The following is a 21,217-nucleotide window of genomic DNA, read 5'->3' on the forward strand; positions in this document are numbered from 1 at the left end:
GAGGCATTCAAATGGGAGAACAGTGAAAGTCTTCATAAACTACTAAAGCACAATGCAATTAAAGCATTCTTAACAATAACAAATGGACAGTGATATTAAAAGTGGACAAATTCCAAATTATTTAAATAAACCATTTCAACTCCAATTTTAATCCAGCAAAAATCAAGATCTATTATTTCTAAAGTGAAAAGAAAAAGATAAGCCATCCCAATTACTTTAGATTAAAATTACTGTCAAGAATTAGCATCTTCAATGCCATTTGAAACATTTAGTCATACACTTCAACTGCATCTTTCAAGGCATAATATAGAATAACAATTTGTTTTCTTGAATGAAACTCAGCAAACAACACGCAGGCACAGGCATGCACACACATATCGCATGCGCAAAGCAAATACATACAACCATTGATTTTTCTTATCCTGGGCCAGGTTACGCAAATCAAATATTTATTAATTTTTTAAATCACTGGAATAATGAAGTTTTAATTTTGCCCAAAGTTAAAATCAGAATACATAGATATCAAATATTTTAACTTGCAAGTAACACGTTACTCAACTTTTTCTCACTAACTGTAAACGAGGTGTCAGTAAGTCTTTGCCTTTTAAGCTCTAAACCTGCACTGTCCAACTCAATAGCCACTGGGCACATGTGACTACTCAGTGCTTGAAATGTGGCTAATACAAATGGAGACAGACCATAAAATACACCCCAGATTTTGGCGACTTACCATGAGAAAAAAGAACGTTAAAATATCTCATCGATTTCTTAAAAACACTGATTACGTGTTGAAATGAAAATATACTGGATTATTTGAGGTTAATACAATAGATTAAAACTGATTTTACCTGTTTCTACTTTTACACGTGGCTATTTAAAAAATCTTAAATTACACAGGTGGCTTGCTTCTATGAGAAAACATTGATCCATTTATCCTGGAGAGAGGTGCTCTACAAGAATAGCAACACTCTTTCTCTCTCCACATACACATATAGACACTTTAAAAACTCGCCCAGAATAGTCCTCAAAATGGGTCTTAGTCTTTACATCTTTGGCCACTGAGGAAGCTTGGCCAGACCACCTGAAATCCCAGGAAGGAGGTAACCACCTGGGAAGGGCAGGGACCCCACTAGTACAGCCTACGACTTACTGGAGAGAAGTCATTCCCTTTAACCACTCCTGTAGAGTAAAATAGCCCATGTTTTGTGCATCCAATTTCCAAGCCAGGACAAGCATAACTACCTGTTAAAAAAAAATAGACAATTTAAAAATAGACAAATTTTAAAAGAATAGACAAATCAATCTCAGTCATTAATACATTAATGTTTTCTCAAATGCTTCTGTTCATAGTCACTGAAATATGAGCAGAGTTAACTTCAAAAATGAGTTCTAGTTTGGCAAACATTTAAAAAGTTTGACAATAAAGTCTCCTGACAAGAGTTTGGAAAAGTATGTACTCTCCTGATGCATGATACTAGAGGTATAGGGTGATCACCCTCTCCAGAGGACAATATCAAATGTAAAATCAGTTATTGACTCGGCAGTTCCACCTATGGAAAGTTATCTTATAGCTCTACCTGTAAATGACACAAAAATGAATATTCAACAGTATTTACTGCAGTACAATTTGTTGCAGTTAAAGACTGAAAACAACCACACATGTCCATTAATAAGGAACTGGTTAAATACTTCTTTGCTAAATACATTCTATATAAAGGAATACTATACCACTAAGATGAATAAAGTAGAATTAGCTGGACAAATATAGAATAATCTCCAAGATGTATTAAATGAAACAGCAAGGTGTAGAACAGTGTATTAAAGCAGAACAAGGTGTACAAGAGGAGACATGCAGTGGAGTTGTAGCACACATAAATTAATATTTGTGAATTCACTATATACAATGGAAGAAAATTATTTTAAAGTAGCGCCACATTCCACTTTAAGACAGCACTATGCCTGGAATGGGCGTAGGGTCCATGGCATGGTCCCATCACTTGTAAAGGAGGGACAGGCCCCCAGTGCCACCTGTGCTTTTGGGAAACTTCTGAAACTATGCAGCCTTCAGAAACTGTGACAACTCTGGTTTATGCCACTGCTTACCACTTTTTCACTTAGCTATTTTAGAGAAAATATAGCACAGAGAACTGATGGTGAGTTTTAATAAATACCTGAAGCTGTGAAGACAAAATGACATGTCAAAAGTGCACCCAGCTTTTTAAGCTATCTGGAACGCTACAGGGCTGAGGCCATGCAAGATTGGGACAAGAGGAGGAAGTCTTCCTTCTCATCTACCTCGAAGATCCTAAGAGTGAGAAGTAACTAAAAAAGAATGTCATTCCTAAAAAGGTAAAGAAGAGGGACAGGGCCTTCTTAGGATCATCCTGCCTGCCACTCCACGGAGCTGGTTATCTCTGGAGAGTCATTCATAGGTAAAGAACACCCAAGTCCTAAACTGGGTACCAGGTATACACTGTTGATGGGCTCTCTCTCTCTCTGTTGAAACAGAAAAAGGCAAAGGGTAGAGAGATACATGTTTCTCCAGGGACTAGGATTTCTCCAGTTACCTTGATTTCTTTACATAGAACCTAAGGCTTCATTTCAGCTACTGAAAGAACCATCCAAAACCATTAAACCACCATCCCTGTGCCCAACTGGGTCACATAATGGCTGTGGTGAAAGGAACTAGGATGATCTAAAAACATAAAACATGAGGCAAGAAATCATTTTTAATGATTTCTAAGCCCCCGAGAGCCAGCATGTACATTAAACACTCCAGAACAAGAGTAGTTAGGAGATTCAGAAGCTCTTCTTTTTAATCTGTCTGCCAATAAGCTAGTTTGTAGGCTAAAAATCTCTAGAACTTTATCTAATTTACATTCAGAGGAGTAAGGAAAAGCTTTCTCTTGATGCTAACTTTATGGTTTTCCTCATTGGAAATTAGTATCACTGAGAATCTACTAAATTTTTAGGATCTTTCACCAAATAAATTAGTACCTATCAATTTTTGAAAGTCATCAGGTTTTTTTAGATTAAAAAAATTTAGATTACTAGGTAGATTACTAGGATTGATTAGTAACTACTGCTTAAAGGCTAAAATATGATTGTTAAATAGGTTAGAAAGCAGTGACTTAAGAGACCAAGGGGCTACTAAGAATTTCTCAAAAACATGGGGTTACAATTACTCAAATTATTCACACATTAGTGGATTTTCTCCCCATCCTTCAGGTTTCTTGGAATTCTGACTCTTGTATATCAATTTACCTAGGTGAACTAACTCACATTTTCTAATGCAAACTAGGTATATTCTCAAACCATCTCTATTCCACTCTCTACTAAAAATATTTTAAAATTCCACATAAACACTTGTTAAGTTTAAAAAAATGGTGAGGGTGCAAGAACACACACACACACACACAAACACACACACACAAACAAGTATGAATGAAATATGGCTAAACAGCCAAAACAGATACTCATAATGGGAAAGTTTACAAGAGACACATAAGTTAACTAATAAGGAAGCTAAGTACTTAAAGAATTTTGCTGTTATCTTGGTAAATGAAAGTAGACTTGAATTTTATAAGCTTGCTTAATTTCATAAGCTATAAATATCAGGCAAAGTGATAGTTTAAAATACTTTAAAGGTGCTTGCCCATCAATGCAGACAAGGCTTGAAAACATCATATTTCACCACTTGTTTTTCAAATGTTAATGTCTCTGAAATGGGAATGCATCCATAATTGATAGCATGTCAGTTCATTTAGCAACATTTTTTCTTTCCTAGTGATGATATAAAACAATACAACTTCTATGGTGGCAGTTCAGAATTGAAGTACATGCAGTATAAATACTTGGATAATGTTCTTTTTTTTTTTTTTTTTTTTTTTTGAGACAGTGTCTTACTCTGTTGCCCAGGCAGTAGTGCAATCTCAGCTCACTGCAACCTCCGCCTCCTGTGTTCAAGCAATTCTTCTGCCTCAGCCTCCCCAGTAGCTGGTGTAACAGGCACACATCACCATGCCCAGCTAATTTTTGTATTTTTAGTAGAGATGTGATTTCACCATGTTGGCCAGGCTGGTCTTGAACTCCTGACCTCATGTGATCCACCCACCTGCCTCGGCCTCCCAAAGTGCTGGGATTATAAGTGTGACCCACCACCTCCAGCCTAAATACTTGGATAATATTCTGATTTGGTCTTTTAGTCTTCAGTATGATTCTAAATTTTGAGGCTACTTCTATTCCTACAGAAATGGAGTTCTGTTTTTTTTTTGGAGACAGTCTTGCTCTATCACCCAGGCTGGAGTGCAGTGGCACGATCTTGGCTCAGCTCATTGCAACCTCCACCTCCTGGGTTCAAGCAATTCTCCTGCCTCAGCCTCTTGAGTGGCTACACTTGGCTAATTTTTGTATTTTTAGTAGAGACGGAGTTTTGCCATAGGGGCCAGGCTGGTCTCCAACTCCTGACCTCAGGTGATCTGCCTGCCTCTGCCTCCCAAAGTGCTGGGATTACAGGCATGAGCCACTATGCCCGGCCAGAAATACAGTTCTAAAGGACTCATAACTGCCAAAAAGGAATGACAATAATAGCTATCTTTTATTGAGTACTGGTATTGAGGGGTGAGGAAACTTAAAGAGCTGTGCCTCCCTTTCTTTTCAGTTAGAATCAACATCAGTGCTCTCCCATCCTGGACAGGCTTTTCTGCCTCTGAGACTAAATGCTCAGGTAATCCCTCACATACCAGCAAGCCCTTTGTCTCCCAATCTTCTCAGCCTCTAACTGCAAGCCCGGGCCCTCCTGACACTCCTCTGTCATATGCAGACTACCATACTCTGTGTGGAACCTCCAGAGCCCCTCTCAAGCCCAGCTCTCTCTCAGCCCTCTCACTACACTGTTCAGAAAACACACCGTCAAGCTTGGCCTGGCTCCCATAGAAAACTTCCTTCTTAAAGTCAATGAAATGGCTTTTTTTTGTGTCTATGGCCTAGTCTATGGCAAAATACTATTGACCTAGGTGTTTCCCAAACCTTCAAGTTGAGTAATTTATTGAAATACCTGAACTGGAATACATTAAAAGATATATATATATCCATGTAATAAGTGAAAGACATTCGAAAGACTCTTTAGAAAATTTAAAGCATTGCTGGGGACGAGGTAGATGATAGAAACACAGAAATGGTAAGGGCAAAAAAAAAAAAAACCTTTAATGATATGAATCTTGCTAGTTTTCTTTAAAAGCATGACATATAAGGGGCCGGGCGCGGTGGCTCAAGCCTGTAATCCCAGCACTTTGGGAGGCCGAGGCGGGTGGATCACGAGGTCAAGAGATCGAGACCGTCCTGGTCAACATGGTGAAACCCCGTCTCTACTAAAAAAACTACAAAAAATTAGCTGGGCATGGTGGTGCGTGCCTGTAATCCCAGCGACTCAGGAGGCTGAGGCAGGAGAATTGCCTGAACCCAGGAGGCGGAGGTTGCGGTGAGCCGAGATCGCGCCATTGCACTCCAGCCTGGGTAATAAGAGCGAAACTCCGTCTCAAAAAAAAAATAAAAATAAAAATAAAATAAAAGCATGACATACATGCCTGGGCACTAGATGTCTTGGAAACAGCTTGAATGAAGGGAATGATCTCTTGAGAGCTCTTCCAGATCATAAATTCATTTAGGATCTTGGACATATTTGTTAAACTGAAGCTAATGTAATATTAAACTGCATAGCTAATGAGGCAGGGCAAGTATATAAGCATAATTTTTCATTTTAGTATACGAGAGGTGATGTGGGAACAGAAAAAATATTCAACAATAACATGCTAAGAATTAGGCAAAGATAATCAGGCTATGAAAATCCCTTTAATTTTAAAAAATACTTAGGGCTTTTATATTATAAAAAGCAATCACTTTCTGAGCTAAATTCAACTGGAAGTAAAAGATCTGTGAAAACGTCTTGATTACTACGATCTACTCAAAATCATGATAAATACTTATAAGTCCTAGACTGACTCTACATTAGGCTGACAACCACGGAGGGGCACGAAGGTACACAGAGTAGTACCATGTGGCCCCCAGCTGATCCACCATTGTAGGCACATGTGCCCACATCAGTTTTGAAGCGTCTAGCTTAATTACTGTACTTTTTACACACAAGAAATTAACTGAGAGAAAAAATAACTGTAGTTACACCATATCACTTACAAGAAAGGAAAATCTGCTTATAAATCAAACTAGAATTGGAACTTATTTCTTAGATTGCCTCATAAAAACAAACATACCATTACTTCTTAATTATTTCTTTATTTACTAAAGAAGATTTAAGTAAGAAAAATAACCAACTGATTCACTCAACTCAGTAAGTTAGACTCACATTTTCTGGTTCAACACCAATGTCTTCACAAAATTTCTCCATGCCTTCAGGGCCTACAACATCATCAGTGCCTGCGAAATACAATCTTATGTAAATTAAATCTGACCATGCACACTATACTATTACCACTGTAGTAGAATTACACTGTCATCAAGTAAGACTTAAAGGCCATAACTCCTTTTGGAAAAAAAAAATCAAGTATAAGTTGAAAAATATTCTGGAATTTCAGTTGTATCTTTAAAGGACTCTACTTTGTACAATCATTTAAATCAACTTATCACCATGTCTTTCAATGGTTAGAATATGGTATATACTATTTGTCTAAAGTTAAGGCTGAGTTCAATTCCTACTCTTTAAAATAGCTTAATGTTCTACTCTTATTTGGGTAATAATTTCAATACATAAAATTATTTTTGGAAACATAGCAAAGAACCACATAATAGTCTCTATAAAATTAAATGAGAAAAAACATAAATGTTTCTTTTACATAGAAAAAAAATCAAGTAATTACTCTGTTCTTGATAAAGTCAGTAAGGCCTCCTTTTTCAGTCTAACATTAGCTGTTTCTTCCCGAAGGAAGTGTCCACACATTCCATCTCTAATTTATCTCCCCTTCACTTTGCAAGCATTGCAATTTGACTTCTTCTTCTCCTAGCTCTCCACTGAAATTCTTTTTGCCAAGGTCTCCAACAATCACCCAAATGTCAAACCTAACAGACAATTTCAGTCTTTGTTTTATCTGACAGTTGTGTGATATCTGAAAATCTGAAGCAGTTCTTTGTTCACAAAGCCGTCTCTTCCCATGGCTTCTGGAAGCACGCTCTCTCATCTGGCTTTCCTCCTTCCTCTCCTCTTTTGGCTTCTTTGTGGATTCTTCTGCTTTTCCCAGATGGCTAAATTTGATGTGCAAAGATTCATCCTTAAACCTCTTCTAGTGCCTGCTATATACATTCTTCCTGGAAAACTTCAGCAATACTCAAGGTCTCAGGTCCAACACAAATCTCTTTCTAGACCACTTTCCCCTTACTTTTGAACTATCTGCCACTTCATCACTAGCTGCTCCACCTCCTGTTTAACTGCCATAATTACACTCATCTTCTGCTTCAAATCTACTCCTCCTGCATTTCACATTTTCAAACACCACCTTACTAAAACAGAGCCCGACATCTCCTCATATCAAGCCTGCTTAGCCTCCTGTATGCTGTCCCAGCTGGTGGCACACCCAGAAATAGAAACCTGGGAATCATCTTATATTCCTCCTTTCTCCCACATCCAATCAATTATCAAGTGTACTACCAATTTTACCTTCTAATTATTCCTTAATTGCGCCTCTCCCGCACCCCACTCTTTCAAGGCTTTATTCTCGACAACTACAGCAGTCTCCTCATGATCTCCTAATTCCAGAGTCGTTTTCCCAGACCCATCCTCCACATAGTCACTGAAGGGGACCGCATCAAACACAATCCCACGATGCCTTAAAATCCTTCAATGGCTCCCCAGAGCCTAAAGATAAAATCCAAAGTGTTTGGCTTATCAAAAAAGGTTCTCTATGATCTAGTGCCTTTCTTCCCGCTTCAGTCCCATATCTCTCTAACTGCAAAACAAGTTTCTCAGAAATAAATGAATCAATTAGTATTGCTGGATGAATGAAAATTAAGGTCCAGAAACACCTACTTACCTGTGGCTCCACTCTGTACCACCTCTTACCACACATCCAGCACCATACTGCTATTTGTGTCTCTGCCTATCTTCCTCTCATCCCCTTCTTGTACCCTCCCCCAGGTTCCATGGCTAACTCACTCAAACTTTAAGACTAAGAGCAAAGGGGCAGTCCTCCCAATCTCCCCACCTGCAGAGGCTGGGTCAGGCAATCCTGTGACCCCTCACAATGCTAGGAATGGTTCTCACATATTTAGCACACTCCATTCAAAGTTCTAGCTCATATCTTTCGCTCCAAACTCAAGAACCAGAGTTCTTTTATTCTTACAAGCTCAGCATACCATCTGGCATGGAGTAGTTGGTCCAATAAATATTGAATGAAGGAATAAATGAATGGCTAAATACCAGAATATAGGAATCGCTCTACAATCCTCCCATACCCTCTAAATCTAGCAAGTCACCAAGTCCAGCAGAATACACCATCTTAGTACATATCCATTTCACTCCAATAACATTTATTAGACACATCGTGGAGCTATGCACTGCAGCAGTTGTCTGGGTTGCAAAGATGAGTAAGGTATGGTCCCTGCCCTCCATGAAGGGAGACAAAGCACAGGAGTAACTTCAATACAAAGTAACAAGACTTTCACCTACAGAGTCAAAGTATGAGGTGGCTATTCTTAACAAAGGAGGAACGTTAAAGTCACCTGGAGCTCCTGCTGGAAAGTCTTATGTCACTTCTCTGCTTCGAATCCTTGGCTCCCCGTAAAGTTCAAATTCAGGCCCTTCCTCATAATCTGGCCAAAGCAAATACTTTTTTCTCCTTGCCATTATTTTCCTTTCAATCACAAATGTCCTACTTTGTTATACAATATTTTGCTTTATATATTCAAATCTGTACCTTTTTTTCTGGGATTTTATCCCCTTTTTATGTAAATTGTTATATATTTATTGTATTTACATAAAAATGTACATATAGTTTTATATATAAATATACATAAATACATATATTTATATATTCCTAGTTTTATCATCTTGATTTCTTATCTTGATTATAAGAAAACCAAATAAAAGTTTCAGTTTGGTACATTAATACATAAATATGATACAAAGTTTCATTTGAAAATTAAAAAGTTCCAAAAGCAAAGTTTTCCCCATCTAAACCCTCCCTAATCTGCAGAGACAACTATTTATTAAAGAGCTTCTTTAAGAACACCACCCCAAATAAGCCATCTATAGAGCTGTATATGCATGGAATATATACATATTTATTTAGTGTTTCTAAGTTTGCCCAGGCAATTCTATTTGGCCTTCCAAGTATAAAATAATAACCATTTCATCTGCAATGATCGTTTTCGTCTCCTCCTTTCCAATATCTACATTCCTTGTCTCTTTCTCTTGTCTAATAGCAGTGGGTAGTAGCTTCCAAACAATGGCAAATAAGAGTAGTGAGTGGACATTCTTATCTCATTCTTGACTTAGCATTTTATCATACAATATATTACCAGCTCTCTTTGGTTTGTGTGTATTAGACACACTACCCCTCAATACATTCACATGATGGAATATTCAAGTAGAGAAGATACAGAGTAAAATAAACAGTTAAAAAAGAAAGCTGCCTTCTCCCTTTCTTTACCAGATAGACATGTATCCTCCTGGACCTTTCTGCTATGTATGGGTAAATACATAGTAAAATGCAGTTTTCAAATTTGTTCGTCTATGCACACGAGTTTGTGAGGTGCCTGTAATTGCACACCTTGCCTTTTTCACTGACTGTGTCTGGTAATCTTTCTTGTGATAGTATCCATGCATCTACTTCATTCTTGTTAGTTAATATTAATACATTTTATGTTACTCCATTGTAAGTATACGTATGTGTGTTTATATGAATCAAAGTTCTTTTCATCATTCTACTACTGCCAAGTATTTGGGCTGTGAGATTAAAGAATAATTATTCTAATAAGAAAATATCCACCTATTCCTATTTTGTGAAGAGGTGTTGTTTTTAGGAACAGATACTTTTTTTGCTATCTACTGATATGACTTGCTGAGAAGTAGTTGCACAGAGCTGGGGGGAGAGCTACTTCGCAATTCTTTTAAAATTCCTCTCTCCTTGTTTTTTATTCTTCCTGATTTAAAAAAGCTCTTTCTGTGCAACTTATTCTTGAGTCTAGCAAGCCGCCTGCATTTGCCATGCTTCTGCACATGAGGCTTGGGTGTTCCCCGGCTTCCTCTCCTAGCTATGCATTCTCCAACCTGGCTACTGCCTTCTCTGTCAATATTATTTCACTACAAAGATGATGTTTCTCTACTTGTTTGCCTGTTTGCCACATGGGAAAAGGAGCACAGCGCTTCTGCTGACTGCACCCCAGACCTCAACAAAGGTCTGCTGAGATATACTTTGCAGTGGTTATGTAAGTTATTCATGCCTTTTCTTTTTCTTCCAATTTTATACAGTGTTGCTGTACTACTTATATATACATGTGTCTGTGTGCTTTAGAAAAGCAAGATTTTAGAGTATAATTTGCAATGGCGTGACTGTCAAAAGTAATACCTTATCCAAAATACGTTAAAATATAGTTTGCCAATCAACATTATTTAAATGCTACCAATATCCCTGCCATCTAACACTTTATTTTTTATTTTTTATTTTTATTTTTTTTTGAGATGGGGTCTCACTTATATTGCCTAGGCTGGTCTCAAATTCCTTAGCTCAAGTGGTCCTACCTCAGCCTCCCAAAGTGCTGGGATAACAGGTGTGAGCCACTGTGCCCAGCCCTAACACTTTTCTTCTCATCTTTCCCATGTGCACATTTAAATCTAGTTGTAATCACATGACTTGTTGGGAATCTAGTTGTATTTTACACTAAATTTACCTGTATAATTAAGGTAATTACCTCTGTCAAGCAAACTAACAAATACGCCACTGGCTAACACAAAGTGCGTTACAAGTGAAGTCTGAGAAAATTTTTTTTTAACTTATAATCTAAAATAATAAGGTATAAAATGCCTTAGGTGACAAGATACTGGAGGTACCTCTGGTAAGGCTGATATACTGACAATAATCCAAAAAGAACTGGTCCTTCCATTTTCCCCGCCATCTTAAGCAGGAGTACCTAACTAAAGATACTTGACCTTTTCATGATGGCCCCATTATTATAGCATGCTACATCACGGAGGCAGATGGGGCCCACATGGTCTCTTTAACGTCTCTTTCTTCACTATCAGATCAGTTTATTATTTTTTGCAACTGTCCATGCCTGACTTATTTTTTGGCAAACCAAAAAAACAATTCTGCTATAGAACTTAATCCAAAATAGACTAAGGGCCTACAGTCAGGGCTTATAGAACTATTATGACCCATGTATGTCAGCTTTGCTGTAACTGTAAAACCAATGTTGGCACCTGTGTATTTGGCTTAATTCCTTATTCTTAGATACATTTCAAAAAGTGGGAATTATTCGATAAATTATGTAAACTGGTTGTCTTCATTCTAATGAAACAGAATGGGACTCCTGGTTCAGATCAAGGTCTAAATAAACACTTTCCCTGAACCTTCCGGCTGATCCTTTCTAAAGCCACAGAGAGCTAAAGTACCAAAGTGCAAAAGGGAGTAATCCTACAACCACAAAGAGCAGGAGGAAAAGCACCAGTGAAGGGGGGTTTATTTATTACATTGCTGGAAATCAGAAATTGAGCTGCTGGAGATTATAGAAAGTGAAAAGCTGTGTCCTAGAATGTGCAGAGAAGGACTGGGGTTAACTGGCCAGACAGAAACTTGGAGGAGCTGGGCTCAGGCCTCAGGAGCCATGGAAGGCAGAGGGCAAGATGCAAAGTGGAATTGAGAATTCTAGAAAGAACTGAAGGTCTATACATCTAAAATAATTATACCACCAGGCCCCTGCTGCCCCTCCACTCCACTCTACTCCAGACTAAAAGGCAGGGAGTCAGCATTTATCCTCAGCCCAAACCAGCCTGCTCTCTTCTATGGAAAATGAACACATCTCAAATTCATTTACAAGTCCTCTTTGTGCTGGTATCCAGGGGGCCTGTGGCCTCACAGCCTGCTCCCACAGACTCATCCTACAGCACAACCTGTTAGTCATACTGGTTCTTCTCACGATTCATTTTTCTAGACTAATACTGACCTACAGTTTCAGTTCATATGGTTGAGATATTCAAAATGAAAATATGTGCCAATTGGGGCCTTCAGTTATTCCTAATGCCAGGTATTTTCCCAATGGATAAGGTATAGCACAAGGGGAAAAAAGGGCAGCAGGCTAAAAATAGGAATAGTCACCTCCACACAAATTCCTTGAAAGGATGAGTTAAAATGAATGACTTTGCAGGGATTCCAAGGAACCTAAACAATGTAGCTTAATCCTTGTGTCCAAAATGTCACCTTTCTGCAGTTAGGGAAAGGCAAACAAGAAAAATCATACCTTGCTATTTTCTCAGCTTATATTATGAAAAAGTCTGTGTTTGCTTATAAAGAGAGGTATACCAAAAAATCAGAATAACTTTCCTATGGTGATGGGATTAAGGGTGCTCTTTCTTTAAAATTTCCTTCTTATGAAATATTTTCATAACAATAAATTTGAATCAATATAGGAAAGCAAGCTATCTTCATGATCAAAGTGATAATACAAAAATGCTCTTCATTCAGCACCCATTTACGGAATATCTAGTAAAGTGTCAATTGCTTTTTGTTTTTGCTTTTTGGAGACAAAGTCTTACTCTGTCGCCCACGCTGGAGTGCAATGGCACAATCTTGCCTCACTGCAACCTCTGCCTCCCAGGTTCAAGAGATTCTCCTGCCTCAGCCTCTGAGTGGCTGGGATTACAGGCACATGCCACCACACCTGGCTAATTTTTTGCATTTTAGTAGAGAGAGGGTTTCACTGTGTTGCCCAGGCTGGTCTCGAACTCCTGAGCTCAGGCAATCTGCCCACCTCAGCCTCCCAAAGTGCTGGCACTACAATGTGAGTCACCATGTCTGACTGTCAATCACTTTTACTAGAAATTCAAAAGGTTTCCAAGAGATTCAGGTTCAATGAATTAAAACAAATTCATGTTTAATTTGTCTGTAAATATGAAAACAGACAAATGCTAACAGCATCTATGTGTTTGCACTAGTGTCCATTCCCTGTGAACAAAATCCAGATCAAACTCATTAACGGAATGACAGAGAATTCATTAGAAAGATGCTGGGGTAGCTCACAAAAGTCCAAAGAACTACAGGAATCAGAACTGTAACCTTTCAAGTCCTCCATCAGAAGAGAAAGACATGCTTCTCCCAGTTTCAATCTGAAAACCCCTGGAAGATTTGTCTGACTGGCCTGGCCTGCGTTACCTGCCAGCCACCTAGACCAATCTCTGTGGCCAACAGGGTCCAAGACTCTCATCAGAAAAAGGGCTGGGTGGGAATAGGAGAAAAATAGCCACATGAGGCTACAGGGAGAGTTCCTCCTTTTGATACCAATAAAAGAGAACCGAAACAAGTTATAAACACTGTCCTGTGGGAGTACAGAAAAGGCTACTTAAGGGTTTAAAGATATACAGAGCATGTCAGGTGGAAAAGGGGAGAAAATCATTCCAGACAAAGGGACAGAGAGTTAATTGTCTTTTATTCTCCAGGTAGCAGGGATTTTTTGGCCAGGAGATAGGGTTGGGGTGGGGGCAGTGGTTGTGGTTATTAAGGAATGCACGTATGATCTGCTCAGCTTTGTTTTTAAAAAATAAGACAAGGGCACATAGCAGGTGTCTGAAGAAGAGAGTGATGACAGGAAAACTGGTTTGAGGGTTGCTGGAATAGCCAAGTTGGTTAAATTATAAAAAAAAAAGCCTGAAATAAGGTGAGAAAGAAGAAAGGTAAAAGAGCCTTCAGTCTGAGCTTGTCTAAAATTTTTTTCTTTTTCTTTTTTACACCACACAAAGCCACAATAACAAATAAGCCTCAGATTGCAACATTGTATTACCCAACCAATTATATTAAGTTGCAAAAAAACAGACTAAATTTAAGACATTTTAAGGGACCAAACATTTTCTGCCAAATGATCTTTCTTTCCAAATAGAAACACTTAATACAAAGAAATTTCATTGCACTAGTAAGAGTTCAAAGCAGCAAAACTTATTTTAGCATCTCTGCTTAAACCAAATAATCACCCATTATCAGCATTCTAAATAGGTTTCCTAGCAATCCAAAGTATTTCTCCCAAGTCATTTCATCTTTTCAGTTCCCTTCTAGTGTTCTGAATTCTTTGGCTTAGCTACTGACTATAAATAGGACATTTGGTGAGTTGTTATAACTATGTCCCTCTCTCCCTCTAATGGACACACACACCCCCCAAATTTGAAATGTACACATTTATAAATTCTTTAATGACCTCTAAGGTACTCCTTATAATAAGGAGAATCAGTCTTAGATGATACAAATGAATACCTACCTGCATATTCATAGAACCATTCTAAGCACCTTTTACTTGAAAAGGCTTCTTCTTCAGTCTTTATTCTAGTTGAATCATATTTTCTATACATGCTAGAAATTGAAAAAGCAGTTTTAAGTTATTTAAAGATAACTGAGTTCTTTTAAGTAGCAGATAATTTATATTCTTTTACCCAAAACAGACATCTATTCAATCAATATTTTAAGTGTGTGTTGTGCGTATATATATATTTTGTTTGTTTGTTTGTTTTGAGAAGGAGTTTCACTCTGTCGCCCAGGCTGCAGTGGTGCAATCTCAGCTCACTGCAACCTCTGCCTCCTTGGTTCAAGCTTTTCTCCTGCCTCAGCCTCCCAAGTAGCTGAGACTACAGGCGTATACCACCATGCCCAGCCAATTTTTGTATTTTGTAGTAGGGATGGGGTTTCACCATGTTGCCCAGGATAGTCTCAATCTCTTTACCTCATGATCGGCCCACCTTGGCCTCCCAAAGTGCTGGGATTACAGTGAGCCACCATGCCTGGCCCAGTATTTTAAGTATATTTTAAACATTTTATTTCCCGCATGTACAGGCTTCAGCTTTATAACTACAGTGTTTAAACACTGTCACTCCTAATATAAAAGTAAATGGTGAGCACATAATACGTTTTTCTCTGATTACAATAATCAGTAAGAACTGAACAGAATGGGTATTTGATATACTTCTTTCTACCTTGCCAGCCAGAAGTAACTACAAAATGAAGGTGAGATATGGCAAGAAATGTCTAAGGTGTTTTCTGCAATTAATGAGCCTACCACTCATGTCTGATTTCTGTGTCTTAGAAGTTAGGCTGGGAACACAACACAGTCTAAGGAAGAATCTCTCAATATTAGACAACTCAAGAGAACACTAAGCAAATAAAAAGAAACATCAAATCATGTCCAAGCTTCCAGGAAAAAGATAAACTTTGATGTAAGGCTGACAAAGACAATATCCCTTGGGTGGTTTCTTTATTAGTATAACCTTAGAAACCTCAGGAGAGAGGAATATAGAGAATCCAGTTTCTGCCTTTTTCTTCTAATTCTAGTCTTATAGATAGCCCAGCATAAGCTGGAGAACTGAATCAGGAACTACAGCAGCCTCCTGTTGCAATTGTGACCTTCCACAAAAATGACTTACTTCATGATAACCAGGAGCTGAGGAAGGTGATACTCCCTGCACAGAGAGGGAAGGGGAGGCAATAGCTTTAAAATGATAATTTGTATGTATATTTTTGTATCCCTTATTCATACATAAATTACCTAGTTGTGTATATACGCATTTATAGTTTTAATTTACATAGTATATAAGAATATGAAAATTATATTCAGTAATTCCCCATATATGCAGGGGATTGGCTCCACAACCTCCACCTATACCCAGATCTGCACATACTCAAGTCCCCCAGTCAGCCCTGTAGGACCCATGTATACAAAAAGTTAGGGCTCCATACAGGTGGAGTTTCACATCCCTCAAAAGCGTATTTTCGATCCCTGTTTGGCTGGGATAAATAAATCCACATAAGTACACTCAGGCAGTTTAAACTTGTATTGTTCAAGGTTCAACTGTAGAATTCTATTTTATTGAACACTGATTCATGACCTAGACACTCACCTGATTATCAGTATATACCGCTGATTAGATTCTGAGTTTTAACACCAAAAAAAAGAACATGGTTATAATAGGGTGTCAGGTTACTGAAACTGCAAAACAGCAGTTTTGTATTTCTTCTATAAAAGGTAGCCATACCACCAGAAAACAAAAGTGGATACTGGAAGCCAAGGGTTCAAATAAATACATCCTAATTCTGGGCCCAGGCATTCCTTTCTCAGCACAAAGTCTATAACTGGCCAATAACTTGGAGACACTATAATATTTGAATTATTTAAAAATAATAAAAAAAGAACCAAGACCATACGATGGAATACCATTCAGCAAATAAAACAAATGATATATTGATATATGCTATTTCATGCAAGAATCTCAAAAACATCATGCTTAGTGAAAGAAGCAAGACACAAAGGCCATATCCATAAAAGGGAAATCTGCAGAGAGTAGATTAGTGATTGTCTGGGGCTAGGAGTGACTGAATGGGCATTAGGGATCTTATTGGGATGATGTAAATGTTCTATAACTGGTTTGTAGTGATGGTGTGCACAATTCAGTTAACTTAATAAAAATCACTGAACTGTACACTTAAAATGAATGAACTTTATGGTATGTAAATATAGTTGTTTAAAAAAGAAAGGCCAAGAATGAAACTCAGAAACTCCAACTACACTGCCAGTTTTTAATCTGGCTTTATCATACTATATTTTATTAGAGTATGGTGAGAAAATACTAAGTGCTGTAAAGACACAAAACGTTGTGTGATTGGTAAACAATTCTCTGATAATAATATCCATACCACCAAAAAACTATCAAAGAAACCTGCCTTTGTAAAGCTCAGAAATCACTGGCCTAGAGGCTGCTGGTGATTATCTTCTAAATCACTACCATCTTATTTTACATAATAGTTTCTATTAATTTGAGATATAAACAGCGACATTATTTTTACATTTTCAGAGTCTTTCTTTCTTATTCCTCTGAGCTGTAGTATACAAAGAATCACAACAAGAAGAAAACAGAAAAATCTCATTTAAATTCCCTGGATTAAGAGATGTGGAAATTCAGGCCCATTAATGATGTAACCCACAAAGCCAGAATGGGGAAAGATGGAGAAAGGTAGAAAAAACTCGACAATGATGTTCATTCACTGTTTCTAAAACAAAGGAAGAAAAAAACTACTTACTAAACTCAGGGTGAAACAATAAAGATGTTTGAAATGAATGAATCTAACAGGCCTCTGGAGTTACCAAAATTAACAAGTGCACTTGTATGAAAGAGAAGTGGTTTAAAGAGTCTTGTTTTTCACAGTTCTATCAAATTCTCACCCATCTGAGAATAAACCTCAGCTTGGCTGATATTCTGGGCAGCCACAGACCATTAAGTACAGGCAGATCTCTCCAGCTCTGTGGTTGAAGTGAATGAGTGAGACCCGCCTAAAGAAAAAGGGACCAATTCTGTGGTCCTCAGCAGGCACAGACAGCAAAGCTTAAAAAAAAAAAAAGAAATGAACTCTGCACCAGTTTTGGAGGATCAATGGATTAAGATAAAACTTTAACTTCTAAGAATTCAAATCACCTAATTTGTTTTTAAACTAAAATACAAAATAAACATGATTAAATAATTACACTTTGAAAAATCAGCTGGCAAAGCCCAAACAATATTCCACTTGGCATTTGCACACATAGAAGACCCACACTAAATCAGGCAGAAATGTGCATCTTCGACATACGTGAAACTGATTCTGAGCTACTGTCTCTACAACGTACCTATCATGTCTACTTTTCTTGGCAGATAAATCATCTCCAGAGGCAGGTCTTCTCTTTTTCCTTGGTGGCATCACTTTATTAAAGCAGTCTGAAGAACTGCAAGACCGCAGACTTCCTACAAAACAAATTCAAAGAACACAAAATTAAGGTATGCTAAATCCTAACACTTCCAAAGAACAGTACTGCTAAATTAAACACTTCCAGCTTGTACTGTAAAGAATTTAGATGTTATCTATAAATGCTACGTAAAGAAAACACGGGCTTTTAGTTCCTTATTGAAAAAACATGTTATGGTCAAAAAATAAACCTAGCAATGACACAAATAAGTTAATACTTCACCAACCCAAATCATACCAGAAATAGAAGTTATCATCATTTCAATTTATTCTCCAAAAATACTAAATCATCTAATCTTTCTGTTCTCGTACGTCAATGTTCCCTCAAAACGAACTGCAGTGCTATCTCATGTACATACTTCATGAAACAAGGTCAGCTCAACATGTAACCCTGACTCTAAAATACATGTAAGCACATCAGTCCCAATACTCTTAAGCTTCAAAAGATATCTGATTACAAAAAAAGAAAAACAGGAGGGCCGGACGCGGTGGCTCACGCCTGTAATCCCAGCACTTTGGGAGGCCGGGGCGGGTGGATCACGAGGTCAAGAGATCAAGACCATCCTAGTCAACATGGTGAAACCCCGTCTCTACTAAAAATACAAAAAATTAGCTGGGCGTGGTGGTGCGTGCCTGTAATCCCAACTACTCAGGAGGCTGAGGCAGGAGAATTGCCTGAACCCAGGAGGTGGAGGTTGCGGTGAGCCGAGATTGCGCCATTGCACTCCAGCCTGGGTAACAAGAGCGAAACTCCGTCTCAAAAAAAAAAGAAAAAGAAAAAGAAAAACAGGATTTGGGGGTTTTTTGGCAGATGTCTGACATTACCTTGAGCAAAATGTCCACAACAATTTTGTTTGTTTCTGCCACTTAAAGATTTTGCCCCGTTCAGTCAAGGTTTTCAGTCAGGAAACATAAGTTTCATTTGGTAATTGTCTGATATTAAAATGTAATAACAGATAATAATAACCACTGAACACTTATTGAGGTCTTACTGTGAGCCAGTCCTTGTTCTTAACACTTGCATGTACTAATTCATTTATGTTCACAGCAAACCCATGAAGAAAAAACTATTATTGCCTTATGCAGATAAGAAAACTGAGGCAGAGGGGGGGTTAGGCAGATGGCAAAGCCAGGATTCACACTCAGGCAGTCTTGCTTCAGGCCATCTTAAACCATTATAAATTACAAGACAACTATAAGATGATGAAAATACCCCATCTTGGTACAAGTGCCCTCAAATATATTATGTCATTTGGTTCCTGCAATAACCATGAATGACAGGCAGGGCAAAGATAATTATTTCTATTTAACAGACAGGGAAAACTAAGGCTTAAGCATTCGAGTGACCTCCTGAGGTCTCAGGAATGAGAAGTGGTGAACTCTGAACCCCATGTCTTTCCTCCTTGCACTAACCCTTGGTTAACAGCCCAGGGCTCTCAGGGAGCAACGAGGACAGGAGAGCGTACAGGCGTGCTGGGGAATGAATAATCTGCAGTCAATGAGTAAGCTCCAGTTCTTCACCTATGTGGTTCTATCAGTCGCTAACCTACTTGGGGTCTCTCATTCACCATTTGAAGAATGAGAATTGTTATACAGCTATTTATCTGAATTTTTATGAAGGAAAACAATATCCATTCAATAAGTGCTTAGGCACCAAGTGCTGTGTTCAGGTGTTGCTGATATAAAGAAATCGGTTCCTAGCAGCACCACAGAACGAGGCATGTGCACTATGCTCATGGCGGCCTTCAGCATTCACTTAACTCTCAGGACACAATTTTGCAGCATGTCTCATATTTTAACAAACAGGGAAACCAAAGCAGACAGAGATTAAGTGACAGCTGGAAAGCAGCACGTAAAGCCAAGGTATGAACCAAGCAGCCCAGCAGCAAAGCCCAAGCTCTCAGGCTCCATTTGCTGCCACCTCTACAAGGCCATAAAAGCGGAAAACTGAGAAGCAGAAAACTAAGGACAGAGCCCTGGAGAGTGTCAAGAGCCTGGGAAAAAGAAGGTAAAAACCCAGGCAGGGCGGAAACCCAGGAGAGTGTAATGTCCTGGAAGCCAAAGAAGGAGAGCATGCTTTGAGAAGGGAGTGTTCAACTGAAGCACAGAGGTCAACTCAGGTAAGGAGTGAAGGCACATATGAGATTTAGCAATAAAGTACACTGTCCACGGATCGGTGGAAGTGCAGAGAGGTGAGGAAGTGGACACAGTTAATGTGGACAGCTCTTTCCAGACACCTGCTCTGAAGGCAGAGAAAGCTGTCAATAGCCAAAAGTCACAACTCTGCTAAGAGCGATGATCAGAGCCAAAACCCAAATCCCAGTTCATATCTGGGCTTCTATCACTGTGCTAAATTCCTGAGATGACATGCTTCAGGAACATACCAGTCCAAAGCACCTTTTCTATTATAAATTGGGACTTTAGCCCAGATGAGGGTGCTTACCAGACCTGTCTTGGACAGTGCACAGGCTCAAGGATCCTGCCTGCTCCTTCAGCACAAAACCAGTTCAAGTCTAAACAGATGACCCTCAGCCACCATTCCTGGGGGCACAACCAAGCTCTGTCCTTCCAAGGATGAGAGTAGAGAGCTCTTCAAAGACACTAGGCAACCCCATATCTCTCTCCCCACAACTGCAATGAGAACTGGAAGAGAAAGAGGGAGAGTGCAGTCCACCACCCCATACACCCCATTCATCTTCTCTGTAAAATGCTGCCCCATTCACAAACACCACTAAAAGGTCCAAATAATTGCAGTGACCCAAGCTTCTGCAGACTGCCAATATACAAAAACAAAGATTTATTCATACCTATTAATGCCCTGGGGTGGGGCTTGCAGGATGAAAAGGTATGCCTTGCTCAGCTGTAAAGCCTGTTATACTGCCCAGAAATGAAGAGTCTGTCCTGATCCTCAAGGCTGGCTTCTCCCTCCTTAGATGTATATGCAGGAAGAAAAGACATTTTCTTTCTTCCAACAACAATCATGGTTTGGTTCTTAGCTTGTGGTCTGGCAGTAACCTCTCCCCTTCCACATGTGCAGACATAGAGGAATATGCACTTACCTCCTCAATCCATAAGAAGAGGAACACTGTTTAAAATAATGTCTACCCCAACATTCATTCACCAATAAAAGTTCACTTATTAGCTCCTCTACCACCTGCTTCTTCCTAGACACACTGGTACAACATTTGGTTTCAACTGAATCCTACTTGTCAACAACATGAGCATGTTTTTGGTAAATATATAAT

At 38.7% G+C, this 21,217-nt stretch overlaps 1 protein-coding gene across 1 annotated transcript in view; it reads right to left on the bottom strand.

Moving 5' to 3' along the window:
• Window positions 1-21,217, bottom strand: part of DCUN1D4 (defective in cullin neddylation 1 domain containing 4) — a 73,540-nt gene that overhangs the window by 23,958 nt on the left and 28,365 nt on the right. The window contains 4 exon segments of the mRNA XM_017540285.2: window positions 1,151-1,242; window positions 6,362-6,432; window positions 14,467-14,558; window positions 17,857-17,971. Of these exon segments, the coding sequence (XP_017395774.1) occupies window positions 1,151-1,242; window positions 6,362-6,432; window positions 14,467-14,558; window positions 17,857-17,971 (370 nt within the window).

This window comes from Cebus imitator, unplaced genomic scaffold (genome assembly GCF_001604975.1).
Source record: "Cebus imitator isolate Cc_AM_T3 unplaced genomic scaffold, Cebus_imitator-1.0 Scaffold124, whole genome shotgun sequence".
Lineage (NCBI taxonomy): Eukaryota > Metazoa > Chordata > Mammalia > Primates > Cebidae > Cebus > Cebus imitator.